Here is a 20728-nt window from a genome sequence, read left to right as displayed (position 1 = left end):
TGTTACGCTCCAGTTACGTTGCATACACGTAACACGTTTTACGCATGTAAGTTTTCTCGTTAGAATTTGTTTTTGATAATTTTCGTTATTCCTGTTAACTGCCTACCCCTATCCTCTGTGTCCATTGACTCTCCCCTCCGTCAGCCCGGAAAAAGGTATATCTAGGATATTCTCTAGGGACACAATGCATTGTTGAAGGATTCCGATGTTGATTCAGCCATAGGGTGAGTTCGGTGTGTGTTTAGTGATTGGTTCGATTACCGCTAGATCCAGAAAGACTCATCAGGGATGAGACTGCGAAACTGTCGTTCTATCGGTAAAAATGGTTCAAGAAATTCTTGCACGATTTGGGCAACGTGTTGTTTTTTCACAGTCTTTATGATGTGTACAACGTACGTAACACTGATCAACATGTTAGGATCGCACTACTGTGCACATCGAGAGAGCACCACCAATTAGAAATCCGTTTACAGTTGTGCAAAAAGAAATTGTTTTACTATGATGTATTTATTCTTGATTGCAGACAAAATGATTATGTGGTCAAAGGCCCAAAACTATTTTTCCGTGTCGATTCATACGTTGATGATTTTTACACAGGAATTTTCATAACTGTTATAACAACTTTGATAGACTTAGCTATTAGTTATATTCTATGCTCTATGGAATGCCGATTCTATTGACTCTCGAGAATCATTTATCAAAGCATGTGAAATTAATAAGTACAAAGTAATTATTAATAAATATTTAATATATAAAATAATTTATTATGGGTATATTTTGCTGCTTTCATTTGTTGACAACTAGAAAGTGTATGCAGCCAAGTGCTCAAAGGCAACAAAATGTATCCTATGATAGTGGCTTATGATTATACCAAAGTTGGTATATAATATACAGAACCTTCGAATAATACAACACATATAACTCGTTTTGTAAACACTATGAAACGTCCTGTAAAACTGTTGAATACCAAACTGGATTTATGAAAAGCCCATCAACAGTATCACGTAAGTATTCATAGATATTAGTGAATGCAAGTTTATAATATAATGTTATACTTCTTTACAAAATGTTTTAGTGGTACCTACGGATTAAAAAAAAAAAAAAAAAAAAAAATTGCATTTCATCTTTATAATAACTTGAAGAATTAAAAACTATTTTAACTGCTGCCAACGTGCACCTGCTTTAGGTGTGGTTGAAATGGAGAAAAACCTGTCATAGAAATTAATAGCTTATCGAATAGTTTGAAATAATAGTGAGAGATTAACTATTTTCCAAGGCAATTGATTCAAACCCCATTATAGTAATTAATTATCTCATAAATATTAATTTTGTGTTCGGCAGATTATGTAGAAGCTAGTTGTATCGATGGAAAATATACAAAACATAAAACTCAACGATGATAATTTAAAATATACTTATATATTAATTTTTTCCTTACAGCGAGATTCCCAAGTTTTCTATTCGTTTAACAATTAATGAAAAATTTAATGATTTTTCATGCCAACAGAAAATTAGAAAATTATTGGAATTAAATTATTGCAAAATAATACCTGATTAGATTACAACCTAAAATTTAAATTACATTTTTATAACAAATATTAATACGAGCTAATATTACATTTATTTTTTATAAATAAATGGAATTATATTATTTTTTAATGAAAGCAAGGCGAAGACTGTTTTTGAATTACATTTTATTTTATTCAGTCAAGATATTTGTAAATATGTACAAATAAAATTTTACTTATCTTATAACATCCTTTTATTGGAATCGGAATTAGAGATCGAGGACAAAAATACTCGTTCGTCTATTTGTCATTTTAAGTGTTATCCAATCTTGGATCTCAAATTACCTAACGTATTTTAATCTCGATTGCCAGATATTCTATTTACGAATATAATCCCACAACGCTATATTATTCGACGTATAATTAGTAAAATATATTGAACCTTATCATTTAAACAAACGAACGGTATTTTATTATCAAAAACCCAATTCGTTACTGTAGAACAACGGGTAGCAGGAATAAATCAAAATTTTTGCCGAACATCATGCGTAATTGAATATAATTTAAATGCGAACACTCAATACTCATTTATGATTTAAAAGCAGGCCCGTATTTATAAATTTGGCACCCCCGGGCATATAATTTATGCCCTCCCAAAAATAAATAATAATAATAGAACACTTATTATTTCGTCCATAATCGAGATTCTTTAATATTAAAATAAAACTTATAAATGAAAATCATTTAATTTTTTTTTCTAAGTAAAAAACTATAACATGAAAAAACATACAATTTCCTTTTTTTTTTAATTAACAAATTATAATATAATAAAATACAATTTTTTTTATAATTTACAAATTATAACATAATAAAACATACTATTTTCTTTTTTTTATTATTTTATTTTTTTTTCATTAAACACATCAATTTTAAAATTAATTTTACTAAAATATTTTTCCGCTCCTGAGACTTGACGTCCCCGGGCATGTGCCTACCCGTGCCCCCTCCTAAATACGGGCCTGTTTAGAAGTGATTACTATCTAAACGTTTAATGTTTTTAATTGTTATACATGTACATCTTTACAGCATTGTATAAATATACTATGAATTATAGTTTTAGTGAACATTATTTAATGATCTTAGATAAATGCTATACAACTCGAACCGATTTATTGGACACATATAGTTTTATTTACTGTAAGAATGAGAAATGTTGCCTATACGTATCTACATCTGTTTTATATGATATTTTCTGGTATTCCATAGTCTTGTTCTTACTTTTTACTGCAGGTCTACTGACAGTAAGCCCGGAGTTTGCTAGTGAATTTATTAGGGTTGAACATGCTTCAGATGGCACTCTAGTACTTCCTATCCTTGTATATAAGTAATATTATATATGTATAACGTGTTTCCTTCACCTGACGAATAAACTTCCACTTATCAAACGGAATAAAGTAGGTACTATTTATTTGTCAAGTGGAAATGTGTCTAAATATATTGTACGTGCTTGTCTAAATCATGTAAGATATTTACCATTGATTCATTTTTTTTTCACAATCATATACTTACCATTAGGTTTGGTTTAAGTGTAGTTTTCAACATCAATAACCCCATAAAAATTTAATATTGAAATATGATAATTTTGAATATTTTCAATAATGACGAAGCTTTGCGTTAACTTATATTTTATAAACGCATCGAATATACAAGTATATATATATTGACACCGTAAACCTACCTAAAAACCATAAAATTGCGGACGGAGGTTTTCATATATTTACATTATTATTCATAGTATATTTATATAAAGAATTTTTAGAAGTAATACATTCAATTGTATATATTTGAATTACTAAAAAGTAGGGGAGAAAATTAATTTTAAGCGTTGTCTGTCAGTCATGGGATTGTATTTGAGATTTTTGCTTTTAACTTAATTTTAAATTTTAAATTTATGTATTGATAGAAATCAGAAGTTTTCAAGATTCAGATGGTAATAATTATTAAGTGGAGTGCAAATGATAAAAGTTTTATAGGTCGTTTGTTAGGTGAACTATGACGATTCTTTAAAGTATTTGGTTCATGAAAAAAATGACTGCACCGAAAAAGTTTTAATTATTATCAAACTGAAACTGACAAGTAATGAACACTCAACCAGACTTTTTTTTTTTTTATCTTGAAATTACAAAAATTACACCAATTACATTTTATCATTTTTTTTTTTTTTGTTTATCATAATTGTGTATAAATTACTTTTTATAAAATATATAATAAATTATAAGTTCTTGAACTTCTATTTCTACTTCCAAACCTTTGAATTATGTTTCTTGTTAGTTTGTCTTGATATAATTATATTTATTAAGTATATAACTTCGTGAGTATAATAATATATGCATAAAAAACATTGTAATAGTTTATGTAATAATACCTTTCTGTTGTTTTCTGCAAACATGTAAGCATTTAAAACAAGTTCTTATATGAAATACTTATCTGTATGTTGTACGAACTTTTAGTTCTGAAGACGTTTTTTTAATCTTCTGTTATTTTTGTAAAAAAGCGACAGAGAGTAGCAATTTACGATTTCGAGAAACTATTTTGACGTTGTATTTTTTATGTGAATATATATAATATATATATTCACATAAAAAATACATTATATGTACATGTAAAAACAATATTTGTGTACAATTTTTTAAATCCAACTATGAAATAGTTGTAACTAGTATTATAGTAAAGTCCTATGAGTGCATTATTAAGACTTAAAGTAGGATATTAAATTTAATGTTAAAAAATTATCATAATGATTTCGATTTGCAAAAAATTAACGCGAAAATTTGAACAGGGATCACAAACAAAAAAATCGTACATCAATATTGTGATATATCAATAGTTTTTTTACACATAAATCAAAATCCACAAGATATCCATAACGATATTAGCTCGGAATATAAAAACTATACATAAAATTCTCATGCTATATGAGTACATCAGTTGTAATGATAACGGTTGATTATAATTTGTATTCGTGGCTGTTCGTAATTTATACGAATATTTGTAAACAAAATTAAAAAATAAATATTAAAATTAATTTTTCAATTCGTATTTATGATAGCTATAACGATGGTAATACAATTAAATAGAATCATTTATTATGTGCACGAACTTGTGGTTAGTGTATTATTTCGTTATTGATCTCATCGGATTGCGGTGTATTCATGTATTGAATACAACATGGCGTACCTGAACTATAGTTAATATTATTTCGCTCATTAAAATAGTTTTAATGGTTATCGGTGTGGATTTATTTTCATAAAATCTGTTGTACGATTTCATTCGATTTACGATAAGACTGACGTGGCTGTAATCGTCGTAACCGGCAGCATCCGAAAAACACAGTAATTGCATTTCAATGATATTAGTCCTCTTTCGAGTTGACGAGTGCGCAAATAGTTTGAACTCAAAGGCGGGTTTAAAAATCGTAGTCAAAAGTTGCGAGTTAAAATCACTTAGTCTAACGGTTTAAAGCGTAGATGATGAGTAGGGTCGTCCAACCAATATTCAAAAACGCTAAATATCGGGTCGCGGGACACGCTGCAGCAGCAGGGTATTATGCCAATAAACGTCTATCAATATTCGGCGGGAGCTTAACCAGTTCGGTGTAGCGTAAAAATGCCGAAACTGTGATTAAATGTTTCCGGACCATTTAATCCGTAGTATTTGTAAAGTAATTAGGCACACCCGGGACACCCGGGGGCAACTTATTGCTGCTTTTCCCCGCTCTTCTCTAACTTGTTTCATTTATTTTTTTATTTTTATTTTTTTTTAATGGGCGAAGGGTGAAAGAGAAATTTCCAGCGGTTGATTCGGTAACAATTGCATTTCGTTATCAAAACCACCCACCATAATGGATTTACGTTGAAAATAAACGAATAAAATACCATCATAAAAATGGAGAGTACGATTTTAATAGGAAAAAAAACATGCTCATACACATACACAAACTCACACACACGAAGAGCAACACTGACCAATTGAAAAAAATAGTTTACCTTTATAGTTGAAAATATAAAAAGAAATTTTGCCAAGTATGTTATTTTTGAATTATATTCTTCTTGCTGATAATAATGTCAGCATGAATTTTAATTGGTAAATTATTATATGTAAAATTGGATATGTTGCCGAATCGTATGTAGATGAAGAAGTTATACGTAAACAAAGATGTGAATTTAACGTGATTTTGTTGCCAGAAAAAAAAACAATAAAAAGAGTAAAATACTAATGTTTTTTTGTTAGTGAGCGTGTCAATTTTCTTAGCACTTATATTGATTTGGGTTTTTTATTTTACGGTCCGATGACAATATATTGTAATCTTCAAACATGAATATACTAATCTCAGTTCCTAGCTACTTATAATTTAGAAATAGTTTTGGGTCGCACTAAGTGTGTTGTTACATTTCGTATATTATTTTGTAAAACACATAGATTGGATTAGTGAACCAAAACGACGTATTATAAATGTTATAAAAGAACTTTGCACTTGGTTTTTAATCAAACGTAAAGTGAATTGTTTATTTTAAAGCGCTATTGGTTTTATTTGTTCACTTAATAAAGTAAATATTTTTTTACTTTTTTCTTCAATTAATAAAATAATTATTGTTTAGCAAACACATCTAATCATTATAACACTATTATTGATGGGCTGGATTGTATTGATAGTTTAAGTTTCTTATAATTAAACGGTTTTAAATAGCTAACTATTTCGAGTGATTATTATAAATTTGCGTAAGAGATTTCTAGTAATGATTCATTTCATTAATCGGAGCGCATATTTTTAGGTTTCAAAGTAATGACGTGTTCACACTATATCATCACTAGGCAAATAAGTTAATTCTAAGCCCTTATCAACCTTCTCTCTTAAAAATAGACTATTCTTTAGGCCCTTATACCATTCGGTTTCATATGCATTGCAAATACCAACTCTTGGTTTTCCTTACAATAGCAGTCGGTAGAGTTTCCGTGATAAAATTGTTCATTATAAATTTAATTTTTCCCGTTGTAATGTGCAGGGGTGGATAGGCCCATAGGGGAAAAGGGATTTTCCTTGTGGGTCCTCATCCTATATTATATCGGTGGCCCCCTCGATACTATTTATTTTTTTATGGAAATTTATTATTTTTTTTTTCTATAGTTAAATTATTTAAATTAAATTAGAATGAGTAAATATAATACATTTTTTATAAGCAAATATTTTTTTTCATTCTGGTGGCTCCATTAAAATATTTTCCTGTAACAAAAAAACTACCTATCTACCTTTGATAACGTGTTCGTTCCTTAATATAAATTAAACAAGATATCTTAATGGCTCGTCTTCGGGAAATTTCTATTTGTTTGCGAAACGCTCTGAACGATTAACATCGCATTGATGCATTTTATAATGCCATGTTTCATCGCATTGAAAAAAGAAGAACGTTGCCGGACACAAAAGGATTCCGAGTTTCCTTCCGAAAGAACACCAATTTCACTATACGTAATACGTTTATATATATACGTATATATCGTATGTACGACTCATTTTCAGCAATCGTTGTTATAAATTAGACCACTAGACGTCTAGACTAGATTTCTGTTTCAATTGCATTCGTTCAATGGTGCATTTAATGGGTATATTATTACGATCAGATCTCTTCGGATTAGTTATTATTTTTTTATTTTTGTTCATTTTTAATGGTTGGACACATATAAGACATTTGCAATGAATGCACTAAAATATATTATTTATTCAGGTGTTTACGCATAGTAACATGGTTAGTCAGAAGTACTGTGCCGAAGTTTCCGAAACAAAACACATTTTTTCAAGGTAATGTTCATTGTAATTGAAGTTCGGTAATAAGCATTTGTTAATGGGATACGATTCCGAAAATTTACATCACGCCCGGATGCATTAAGATAATCAACGGTGAATTTACACTCATTATTCTGTTATCTTAGCAACTCCACCCATAGGTGTTTTGCGAGCGGACGAACTTACGGTGAGTCTAAGTTATTATCTTACAGCTCGCATTGAACTGATTTCGTTTGAACGTTCACCAGATCGGTGAAAATTCTTAAAATAACGAGTATCTGTATAGGTACTGATCGGCTGATGCGATGGAGCTGGGGTTCGGGCATTAGTATTTTCTTAGAGAAATCGAGTGGAAATTGGATAAAAGCTACACCAAATTTGGCAAATGTTTCTAATTTTTAAATCGATAATCTTAAACTTCGTAAACAATGAACACGAATAAATGTTTACTGCATAACTATAATTGTATAAGTAAATTCGAGTCGTATTCTTCGAACAATTGGTGCAAGTCAATTAATTATATTGTACGCATCTATATATTATATCTTTCATCTCATTAAATTTGTTTTATTTTAACAACCGATCAATGAACACAATCCACGGACGCATTGTAAAGTTTGCTTTATTTAACCTGAATTATTTCGAAAACAATAATGAAACATTGATATTAAATAATTGTTTTATACGAGCTAAAATCTACGATATTACTGCAGAATCAAATTAGGAAAGAATACATTTATAAAACCCCTTGAAGATGATGCTTTATAACAAATTAAAGTGTTGTAATTATTATAGCAGCGGTAAACAAAATTAAATAAGACAAAATCGACGATAATGTTGGACGTAAAAAAAAAAAAAATACTTTTTACTTAAAACCGCTTGTAAACATTTTGTTAAGGTCAACATTAAATTTTACGATGTCGATTATTTTGATTAAGGGCTAGGACTGCGCATTAAAGAACCAGTGTCAGTTAATGCTTTCTTTTATTCGACCATCCACTAATATCTTAACATTTAGTGTTGTCCGTCTTGGATTGTTGTTTTTCGGCAATGATTAAATGCGTGTCGAAAGGTCATCAAAACTCTGTAGCGCAAAAACCATCCGAGGTTTACGGTTTTTAATTCGCTGCAGAAACCGCCTTGATGGTGCTTATTAAAGTATATATTTTTATTTGTAAGAACACGACAGAGCGAATCGTAAAAAAAAATAAATAAATTGAATGCCCCTTAGAGAACAGTAAAAAGAAAAGAAAAAAAAAACATTTTCCGATAATTTCAGAGCTTTGCTCCGTATATACTCCTCCGGAAAATTTATCGTTTGCAATAAAATCGTATTATCATATCAGGCGCAGAATTCGACCAAGTACTCTTTCTGATTTAAATCATCCCAATGGGCATTTTTTATTTATTTATTTGTTCGGGGGGAAATAAAAAAAAATCCATATTATATTAATCTACATAATATATTTTGAAGACTATCCGAATAACAAGTTAAGCAAAAACCGCGGTAACCAATTCTTATCAATTTGGATTTATTATACACGCTTTGTAAGTATGGCGAACAAAATACATTGGTGCAGTATTTTGAATTGGTGAATTTGTATTTATTTTGATTCAAATGTTAATAACGTAAAATGTTTTCTTTATATATACAGTTTCATCGAAACAAAACAAAACTATGTCAAGTAAAAACATTTTTGTTTATTTTTATAAGAAAAGAAAATCACAAGTCTTATCTAATTTTATATCTTTTACGTCTTGTAATACATATATATATAATATATATGTTAAGGTATATGAACGTAGTTGGCGAATGTTGACAGTCACCGGTGTATGTTCACATTTACCAAAAATCGTAGTAAATGTTGACAAAATGGTCTTAACGCGTTCATACACCGGTGACTGTTGACATTTACAATCAGTGTTTGGTAAATGTTGTCCACATTTGAAGCACGATGCATGTAAAAGGTATTTTTGTATTATTTTGTAGGATCGATAACATTTTCGATTACATTTGACGTTATCGTCCAGTTACAATATGCATTCAAGACGTTTGGACGTCAGTAATGTTATCGTATGAGAAAATACGATAGTCAATCGTTTGCTAGATAATATAATATAGACCCTCCTCAGTATTGTCGCTTATTCTAAACCAAGCGCAACGGTTTAATAACAGTTTATAATATTATACTCGAATTAAAATTAATAATGGATAAAAATATGAAAGATAATTTTATGAAAAATTTAATGCAATTATATTAAAAAAAAGGAAAGATAATTGTTTTTTAAGAACTGAAAAAGATAATAAATATATAATTGAAGTTACAAATGCTAAACTAAAAAAAAAAAAAAATAAACAACGAAGTGATTATAGGCGATTTGGATGTTGTGGATATTATGGATAATCATAAACTAATCGTCCCGTTAAAAGTAGGTGAAACTAAAATTATTGACTATGTAAAGAACGAAGAACTACACGACATCATGCACGAAGCTCATATAAAAACTGGTCGTGGAGGGCGAAACTATACATATTGTCAGACACGTCAACATTCACTAAATAACTATTGCGCATGTCAACAAATACTGGTATATGTCCGCATTGTGAGATATTTGAAAGTACACAGGTGACTATCAACATTCACTTCTATGCGGTCATACATCTTAACATATATATATGTAAACTATTGAAAGCAAAGAATTATCTATATCATAATTTACAAGTTACAATTATATGAAATACAATCTATAATAATAATTACAATCGTCATTCAAGTCACCGCTAAACGTTATCAACTTTAAGCCTAATTTTATAGATTAATATTTGAATTTACCTAAAGCAAATGGTTAAAGTTTTAACGATTTTCACTCAATAATAATGAAATTAATTTTAAACCTAAAAACTAAAGAAAAAACAACACTGTTTTTCACCAGCGTACGATAATCGACGGAACATAAAGGAATAGGAAATGTAAGCATTGCAGTTTATCAAAAAAAAAAATAAAAAAAATAGACCATTACACGTAGGTATAGCTATGGAGGAATTCTTGTAACAGAAATTCTTGGTAAAATAAAACGCAGGAATGGCAATATAATTGCTCGTTGTTTCTTCTGTGAGGTCTCGTTTGACATTTTACGAACAACAATAACGACGTTCTGGGTTAAGTGCATACTATACTTCACGAGTTTCCTACATGTTACAGCTTTATTAGTTTTTATCGTCGAAATCGGCTGATGGTATTATAGTGGAATAGATTCCACTCAATAGTAACTTACGAACGAAATTAATTTTAAGAATATTACAACTCCTAGAACGTCGAACAACCTAAATGTAAAAAACTCTATTTTAATTCGAACTCCACGGTTATGATTAGATTTCCAAAACAATCGAATGAGTTTAAAAATATATTTTTTTATGTTTTGGTTCTTTTAAAATTTTTTTATATGTTTGTATAACATATTGGTTTAACTTATTCACGCGAAGTTCATTGCGTGTCTCCGGTGAATCACCAATCGCTTTTTTTGCTATAATTTATAAACGTTATTTTGTGATAAATGGGCGATGCACTGATCGCAAGTTGTGTTGAAAAAAACGTGAGGTTTTGTATTATGTTTGGAGGTTGCACAGCGAACATTTTCACCGAAACCGTCGGTAAACAAATATCCGCAAAAGTTGTGCGCAATGTAAGGTGTATTACAAGGCGCTAAATGTTTCCCGCATTAAAAACCGCAGTGTTTACGCGTGCGATACGTCACAGAGGAGTACACACGTTGTCTGGAGACTATTCGCTACTTCGAATTACATTGTTCGGACGTTACTGGTTTGTTTGGATAGCAATTTAAAACCATACTTTCCAGAGCTGTCGTGTCTCCCTCCGATCAGCCCGGAAGATGACGAGCGAAAATAACAAAACGATAGTCGGTAATCTTCTTAAAAGTTTAATTTCGAAAAACCCATTTTTCCGCGGTGGGCGGGTGGGCGTATCTGCTTTCGAGTCCTGCCGTTACGTGTTTGCACTGTTAAAACGGTCACACGTCACCGAAGTTTTGAAAGCGTTTTGACAGCGGGCCATTAACGACGACGACGGCGGCGCGGCTGTTTCGGCCGGGCTATCGTACGTTCGGGGAGAGAAAAGGGATAGTGTGCGCGCAGGGGTCATTCCGTCCTGTCGTCCGCTCGCTATGAAGTCGTCATGAATAACTCAACAGGCGAACAGCGCATTTTTAAGGGTGTTTTATACCGATTTTATTTTTTTTTTTTTTTTTTTTTTTTTATTCTCAGGAAGCATAATGGGATACGTGACTTGTTCTGGACCGACGGAATCAATAATACATCGTGTGCGCGTGAAAAGGCGGAAAGAAAGTAAAAAAAAAAAAAAATAATAAATGCCAACATGCTACTCACCGGCTAATAGCTGTAGATATCCGGCGATTTTGGCTGTCGACTTTTGGATGACGTGTGTCACGCAGCATGCGGATACGGCGGACACGGCCACGATGACCGTGATCGCGGTCGCGCCTCCTATTAGCACCGTACTGATTTGCCACCACACGCTCGGGATGTCGCTGAACCTGCAACATACGTTTGATTTGAAAACGGATGAAAAACAATAGGGATCAAAATGCTGAAAAATTCAGGAAAATTTCGGAAAAAAAACGGGTTTTTTCCCAAAGCCCCAGAAAATATAGAAAAATTTAAGAATATTCAAATAATACATTTCCAAAAAAATCCTGTTTTCGGAAAATAAGAAAAAAAAATTTTTTTCAGACAATAATTAATATAATTTGTATTTATAGGTAGGTACGCTTAAAAATGAATTTAATTATTAATTTAACTAATAAATAAAGGTTAAATGTGAAAGGCTGAGAGTACAGAATCCTAAAGATTCACCCATACTACTACTTTTTGATCCTTAGGAAAAAAGTGTTTTTTTTTTAAAAAAAAAAGAAATTTTCCAATTTTTCGTGAAAATCCATTTTTCCCCCCAAAAACCATTTTTTCTGGAAATTTAAATGAAACTCAATTTTTTCAATTTTATAGAAAAAAAACCAAATTTTTTTCAAGTTTTTTGTTTCTTTGTTTTTTTGATCATGTTGATCGTAAAAAAACAATCAGCACCGGTGTACATACGGTATAATGTAATACCGCGATTAGAGTACAATTCGTAACAAGCGTATCGCGTTTCGAGGATGATTATTAATAATTTGCGAATGCAGCACGAGGAGTGAAATCAAAAATGAGAAATTGTAACAAGATCGTTTTTAAATTACCAGAAAAATAATTGTGAAAACATAGGGTTATATCGAATATAATTTAAATTTTTTTCAAAAGCAAGATGTGTGGTCCGCATTGCACGCCAAAAGAAGTGTGCGTGCACATTCATGCACATTTACATAATTTACATAGTTCAAATTCCACAGGGAATATTGGCGAATTCGTTTTACCTTTGAGATTGAGCGGATTTCTTACGATTACTCGAGTAAATAGTGTTCACGCAGAAACGTATGCACATTTTAACCACCTAAAGTGAGCAATAACAGAAAATCGCATACAACATGTTCGGCAAGTATTTACATTTATATAGATACGTATTATGTTTATTTTTAACCAAGATGATTTTATAACTAAACGCAACTTAACTATCGGCTCATACCGATATTTGTTCAAAATAAATTATGATATCTGAATCAATCGGCCTCCTCAAGGGATATTTTACAATTTTAGATTAGAATAATTACTATTTCGATGTAAAAATGTACATTTATATATACAAAATCATAATATATTCTATAGTGATGTATATCCTTTTTTTTATTTTATTTATATAACATTGATTCGCATTACTTTAATCGGCAATTATTAAAATCAATATACTAAGGAAAAGAAAATATTTTCTAAATAACGAAAGAGTGAAAACGGGTACGACGAGAATATTTAATTAGCAAAAAACGGTTTCGACCATTGAGAATGCGATTTTTAAAGAATTCCTTTTAATTTCACATTAAAAATATTAATAGATCGACTATGTCAAATATCAAGTTAATACGTTTTATCGTTGTAAGTGAGTAAGTGATATTTATATATTATGTATACAAGTTAGAATATAATTCTATAGTAAATGCAATCGAAAGGAATAAATTATATTATTTTTTTACCAAGGTAGGTATTTTATATCAATAATCTTAAACCACGAAATTATATATACTTTTTTTAACTATATTAATTATGTAATTTAATATTATCATAAAATAGTCACTTAATAATCTTTTTGATGTCCGATGAAATGCACCATTTTATAACCTGTTATAATATTAAGCTATTTTCAGTTTTTGTTATACTAAATAAAGATTAGTTTTATACCAAAAAGTTTTCGACATCTTTTGGTACTCGTATTATACTATTGTATTAATCCTAACCTAACCTGTGGCATAGCATTTAGAAATGCCGGTTAAGTTATTATCGCATAACGCTTCAATTCGCATAATGATAAAACTAATATAACATTATTCAGCTGACGATGCGACGGAGTTACAGAGTTACAGAGCAACATAATAAACTGATGTTCGGTCAGTTTTACATTTGGATTTATCACCGAGATGACATCGGATGATATGGTACGCGGAAGGAAAAAGCCGTTCAACGTGGTCGAATCCCTTTAAAGAATATCATATTTCTTTCAATCCGGGATTCGGAATTGTTTTAAATGCAATGCGGGAAAATGCAATAAACTAACTTTGTTGTGTATATAAATAATAATAACCACATAAAATGAGTAATTCTGATATAAACTTTAACAGAAAATACATAGAAAGAGAAAACAATTCTTTTCCCGAACTATATTTTCTTGCTGCCAAAATCGTTTCCGTTATTGTTTTTCCGGGTCAGTAGATGTTTACGAAATTATTTGAGACACGCAGGCATATGGTACGTTCATACACATATATACACACTGATTCTATACGCAATTAAATCGGATTTGCCCGTCGTCGAACTAATACCCGTATGATATTAGAAGACTTCATAACTCGTACATAGGCTTTCCTTCCTCTTCTTCTCGCCTTGCATCACTATCATCACTGTACTATCAACCTGTCTCCCTCGTTTTGTATACCTTTATCTCTTCTTTTAACTCTCTTTAAATCTCTCTTTCCCTCTCTCGTTCTCTTTTTCTTTCCCTCTCCCTCTATTTATTCCTCATTTTCTTTGATATGTTCTCACTACCTTTTCATTAATTTTTTTCATTATTATTTTCATCACAGTATTATTATATACTGTACATATAATTCTTGATCTGAAAAACTGTCCGATTATATTTATCTGAAAATTAAGTCGCTAGAAGATAAATAATAATTATTGTTTCGCTTCGAATTGTTTTGAGCATACCATATGTGAAAAAGTGATTTACCAAAGAGATGGAAAGGTAGATTTAAGGTTTTTATCCATAGTTTTCATTTACAACCAAATGTTTTTCATTCAAGAAGAGTTCAACTGGTATGAGTTTGGTAGAATAGGTAAGGTGTTAGGTTCATACGGAAGTTTACTAATTAAACATAAAATAAACTTTTCACATACCAATTGTGTTCTAAAAATTTTAGGGTCGATTGACCAATTGCGCTCAAAACATTTTACAATACCGAAGGAAAACTTATTAGTTATAATTATTATTATATAATATAATAATTATATAGTAAATAAATACACTAAACAATTTTTGTTCGTCTATAAATATTTAATATAATATAAATAAATGAATAATTTTTTTTTCTTCACATTTAACAATTTACTATTTGATCGTTAATTATTCAAATTAAAGTTATAGTTATAAATAAAATAAAAATAAATAATACACTAATTGATTTTTTTTGCTACTATTAATACATAATATAATAATATAAATAAATAAATTCAACTTTAAAGTTATACCAGTTAACTTATAATTCACAGTCAAATTTTTTACAATAATAAATCAATTTTATTAACAATATTTTCATATCTGAAGGTAGGCAAATTTGAATAGTGCAATTGGTATACTAACCGTAAAATATATATGGAACGCAATTGGTACATTGATCCTAAAAAAAAAAAATTCATTTTTTCGCGCAATTGGTCTATGCCCGTTCATACCACGCGTCATGTCTTTTTAATAACATTTGTCAATTCTCTTCCCCCATGTGCACCCACTTTACATAATTATTTTTATATTGGTATATTTTTAGTTATGCTACTCGTACTACCGGTAGGTAGCTGCGTTAACAACTATAGCGGCAAGTCCTCGTTCAAAGGTTGAAACGTATAAATACCAACAGTATGTTTTCAATGGTGAATTGGTGAATACATAAGCACATCATAATCCTCATGAGAAATTACATATGGAAATTTATAAGAAAAAAAACTCACTGAAAAACATTCTTGAGTGTGTGTGTGTGTGTGTGTGTTTTATTGTGGTCTGAGCATGTATTGTTCATTATAGAAGAAAATCGGGTTTATCGTGTTTGATAAGACGTGATATGATTATATTTATTTTACATTCAGAAGAGATGCTGAAGGTATTAAACCTATGCCCCTATGGAGTTCTAGTAAATATTGAATACATTAAGACTGAGTGCCGTATCGATTTTCATACAAATACTATCTAAAATGGAATACAATACGAAATTATTGTTAGGACGATGAGTTCATGACAGGTTCGTTGGTGTAGGTTATAATATTATATGTTAACATGAAATATACATAAAAGCTGAATATTTGATATGCATAAACAACGATGATGGGTGCAAGTAGTATACACATTTTTTTTTATCTTACTACTCATGTTATATAATATACTGGAAATTTAATACGATTTTAAATGTAAATACACATGGTATTATGCATGATTGCCATTGAAATTTATAGATAGTTTCAACTCCAGAATATTTCATAGATTTTTAACTATTTTTCGAACAGATGATAATCAACGAAGGCAGAGTTAAAGACTAATAAATATATTTACTTTTACACGGTAACATTAATACTACAAAAACTATGTTATGTTAGTAACACATATTTGTTATTGTATAGGAGGATTGAAAAAAATATATAAAACAAATTGAGACTTTATGATGAATTTAATAAACTAAAACCTGCTGCGATGTGGCCAAAATCTATAGCATATAATAATGCACAGCACGAGTAAAGTAGCCTGATGACGTAAGCTCTACGTCGTAGGGTATAGTTATTAAGGTAATCCGATCGATAGATAGGTACCTATGGGCTTAGGGTCGTAGCCGTAGTCGTCGAGGCTCGTATACCAATATAATATATCAGACAACGAGCATTAGTTGAGCTGAGATAAATCGACAGCCAGTCCTTCTACGCCTCTTGGCTTGGATATATTATAGGAAAGTGACAGCGACAGGCAGAGGGGTGTTTTTTTTGATGGAACATAAGTGAGTGGAGGGGGCAAGAGAAATTGAGATGATTGTGTATAATATACAAGTAGATAACAATGAATAATGGTTTCGACTTGATTTTGCGAAGACGTTGTGGGTGGACGGTACGCTTACTTGCATTTGGTCAATATGTATTTTTACAAGTTATAACATTAGTAATATATTATATACGTAGGTATATATTTGCTGCCGACCCCTAATAGTTGAGAGAAATGCGAAGGAGAAGAATGAGAAGAATAAGAAGAAGAAAAAGGAGGAGGAGATAACATTAATAATTAATATTTGCCGAAATAGAACGTTACGCGGTACTACTATAAAATGTACAATTGCGTAATCTGTATATGTATGTATACGCACGCAGCGTCTGTATTTACAAAGGTCTAAAGCATACTTACTATGCGATTATGAGTGCAATGGGTTTTAGTCACAATAATTCTAGGAACAAAACATTTTCAGGATGAAAGGAAAATATAAATTCTTCGGATGGAATATTTTCGTAACAACAATTACTCCGCTGCGCATTCCTTTCGACCTATTATTTCGATCAGTGTGCACCGTGCTCGCTGTACCCCATTCGGTGTGCGAGCAGATCGCAAAAAATTTATCCACCGAAACATTAGAACATTTTTACGACTTGGGAACGTTCGTGGCGCGAACGGTTTGATTTATTTCTGATCCCGTACCCGTGTCTTTTCGTGCCACCCGGTATTCGCTTACAATCAAACCCGTCGGTGTGCTATTTAGAATCGAACCGCTCGACCTGCTAGAAGTCAACGGCCCAGGGTCCATTGTTACGATACCCGTGCGAGCTAAAGGTTTTGGAATTGTATACAATCGCGATTTATCGCGAAAACCTTCCGCGAACAACTCCTTTGATCCCATCTGATTTCGATCTCCGTGGCCACGAACGTGTTGTGTACACGTCTTCCACAAATACTAGCAGCGTCGTAATGTAACTGTGTTCAGTCGTTCTAGAACAGACGTGTGAAGAAACCTATACCGAGGCGCGTAATTTAGGAAAAGCCTCTCCAAATACCTTTATTATTGTGACCGCAAATCAAGACAGCGTACACGACCTCTATTTTCGTATTCAACTTTACGGTGGAATTTTCAGTCACCCTCTGGTCTTCCCTGTTTCCAGCTAACTTCTTCAGTTATGTGTAGGTCGATGGCTTAGCGTCGGAGATCATTTGTTCGACAAAATAAGTTCTTGGAAGTCCTCAGTTTCTCTTGCCTTCAGTTTTCACTTAAATTATTCTATTAACTTGTTTGTACCCCGGCACGCGACCAATAATGTTTCATCGTCTTGCTTTGATGGTCTTGAGTATTCTCTCTGCGTTCATTTATTTATTGCGTCACAGCTGCGTATAGCGCCACATTCCATACGTATACATTTACGAAGCGTTTCCTCATCATGTTACACATACTATTGGAGTATAAAGAATTGTTTCTTATTCAAAAACGTTGACTTTGTCTGTGCGATTCTGGATTATATTTCCATGATGCATCTGCTGTCTCGAATAATTGAGCTGCCTAGGTATTTAAAATGTTACACTTATTGCAGCAACCTATTTCCAGCTCGGGTATTAATGTAATTTTAATGCTTATTATTTAAGCCATCTAATCATTTCGATGAAAGTTAATCGCCCCCTCCTCAAAATAAATACCTAAATACGTGCCTGCGTATATTGTTAGATTATTATCGATAATTACGTAGGTGGATTAGATTAATACCAGATCTATTAATTATGTTACCTGGAGTACAACGTAATAATAGCGCCCTTAAACGTTACCAATAAATAATTCACTTAAAATGAGTTAATACAATGATTATTCCAGGAAATTTCAAAGTATATAATAGGTTAAATTCTATATTCACATAATCACACTATATAAAGTCATATGTTATGAAAATGTTTATTTTTAATAAAAAACTTAAAACTGATACTAAAAAACTTAAGCTTTCGTCTTAATTTAATAAAGCGACTATGATATCAAAAATATAATACAGCAATTTTCATTCCGAGGGCTAGTACAACTGTTTATTTTATTATATTAAAACTATTTTATTGGTTAATATTTGTGTAGTAATAATATGTCAATAGAAGGTTCTTTTTTTTTTTTTTTTTTTTGAAAAAAAATTAAAATTTAATGAAAAATACGCGTTGAAATTTATGGCCTTCTGTCGTGCCCGGAGCACGAGTCTCAGATTGATCCTCTTTAGATTAGATGCTGGTTATTAGGTTAGGTTGTTGTAAGGTAGCGCTTCCGATTCCGCGACTTTGCTGCAGTGCATTTTATTGCTGCTACCGTCATACCATGCGCTCGCGTACCGTCATTTCTTATACTCATTGATGACATTTATTTTAAAAATTGCACTAAGTTCGTATATGCTGATGATATAAAATATTCCGTATAGTTAATAATCAAGTAGAAGTTGATTAATTTCAGTTTGTTACAAATCGTTTCTCCTCCCATGCCATAATACTCGTAACATTCTATCTAAAAATACATTTCATTTTCACACACCAGTGACTTATTATGCATGAAATAAAATTACTAAAACTACAGATGGGTTAAATATCGATTTGTTCATATTGCCCAAAACGTGGAATTGATTAAAACGCATTGTAATTGTTCACTTGTTAATTCATCATTTTTAACTATTAGTGTATCGCGTATTTTGTTTATTGTACTTTATTGTTTTTATAACATTGTTCGTTTACGGACGATTGTCATAATCATCAAACTTTTGCAATTGGACCTAGCCCGTTTGAGAATCAAATAAATAAAAACACGTACAAGTACGTGTCTGTATACTTCATAACCTGATAACGGCTGCGTTGAAGATAATACATCAGCAGTGTACTTACTGCATGCACCGCGTTAGACTCGCATAATATATTATTGTCGTGTCGTGTGAAAGTTTAATATTATCGAACTTATTTTGACACACGTATAAAATTCGTGTCACATCCGTATGATGAGATGCACAATAATATTATGATATGCATATTTTCAGTGGTTTCCGAATAGTTTTAATTCAGTGCTTCTCAACCTTTTTCAAACTGCCATCCCCCCTAAGAAGCAAAATATTTTTTAAGGGCCCACCTTGACTTCATTAAAATAAAAATAAAAACAGTATACATGAAATTTTTATAATTTAATAATAAGTAATATAGATATAAATATAAATATAATAAAAATAAAATGTAAAATGTATGTTTAAATATAATTTAAAAGGATAATTTAAATGTTTTGAAATGTGTTGATCAGTGAAATGCTTGGTGATTCAAAGCCAATTTTTTTACGTTTAGTTCAAAATTTGTGAGATGAAGCTGTAAGTCTCCTCTTTTGACGATGTCTAGTCGATTTCTTTGTTTCGTTATTAGATAATATTGCACTGCCTCTGATATATGTAGTTTATACTTCATAATCACGAATTTATTTTAGAAATCGATAAATGGAAAACAATTACAGTTAAATCTTGGTACGTTGCTTTGAACGGAAAAAAGTTCACAGCCCTTTAATCGCCCAAAACGAGCTCACCGCACTCCAACCACCCGAAACGAGCTATCCACCCCTCGATACTCATTCACCGCCACCGGGGGACGATATTGCCCTAGTTGAGAAGCACTGTTTTAATTAATGCACATCACAAGGTGTCTCGGAAGCGTTTTATTTTGCGTCGTACAATAAAAACGTGTGTGTGTTTTTTTCTCGATCGTTTGAATCATTATCGGAACAAAGTAATTGCAATTCAATACCGACGATTACGCGATATCGTTTGTCTACAGTCGATGGAGACATTTGAAAACGATTGGATGCGATCAAGTTTGAGTACATCGAATGTGAAAATGATTATTACGATATCATGCGCGAATTCAAACACAACTCGCTCACGGTGTATACGATGTGATTTTTAAAAGTGCGTTTGAGCATAATGCGG

The 20728-nt window shown here is 31.3% G+C and overlaps 1 protein-coding gene across 2 annotated transcripts in view; it reads right to left on the bottom strand.

Annotated features, from left to right (window-relative positions):
• The window catches only part of LOC112686081 (LHFPL tetraspan subfamily member 1 protein-like), a 327428-nt gene that overhangs the window by 61891 nt on the left and 244809 nt on the right, over positions 1 to 20728 (bottom strand). For both annotated transcript variants that reach the window (XM_025558204.1, XM_025558203.1), the window contains exon 4: positions 11753 to 11919. In XM_025558204.1, the coding sequence (XP_025413989.1) occupies positions 11753 to 11919 (167 nt within the window). The remainder of the gene's footprint in view (positions 1 to 11752; positions 11920 to 20728) is intronic.

This window comes from Sipha flava, unplaced genomic scaffold, assembly GCF_003268045.1.
Source record: "Sipha flava isolate LNK unplaced genomic scaffold, YSA_version1 2_pilon_pilon, whole genome shotgun sequence".
NCBI lineage: Eukaryota > Metazoa > Arthropoda > Insecta > Hemiptera > Aphididae > Sipha > Sipha flava.
Note: the sequence above shows the minus strand (reverse complement) of the source record. Positions and strands in the feature narration are given on the sequence as shown.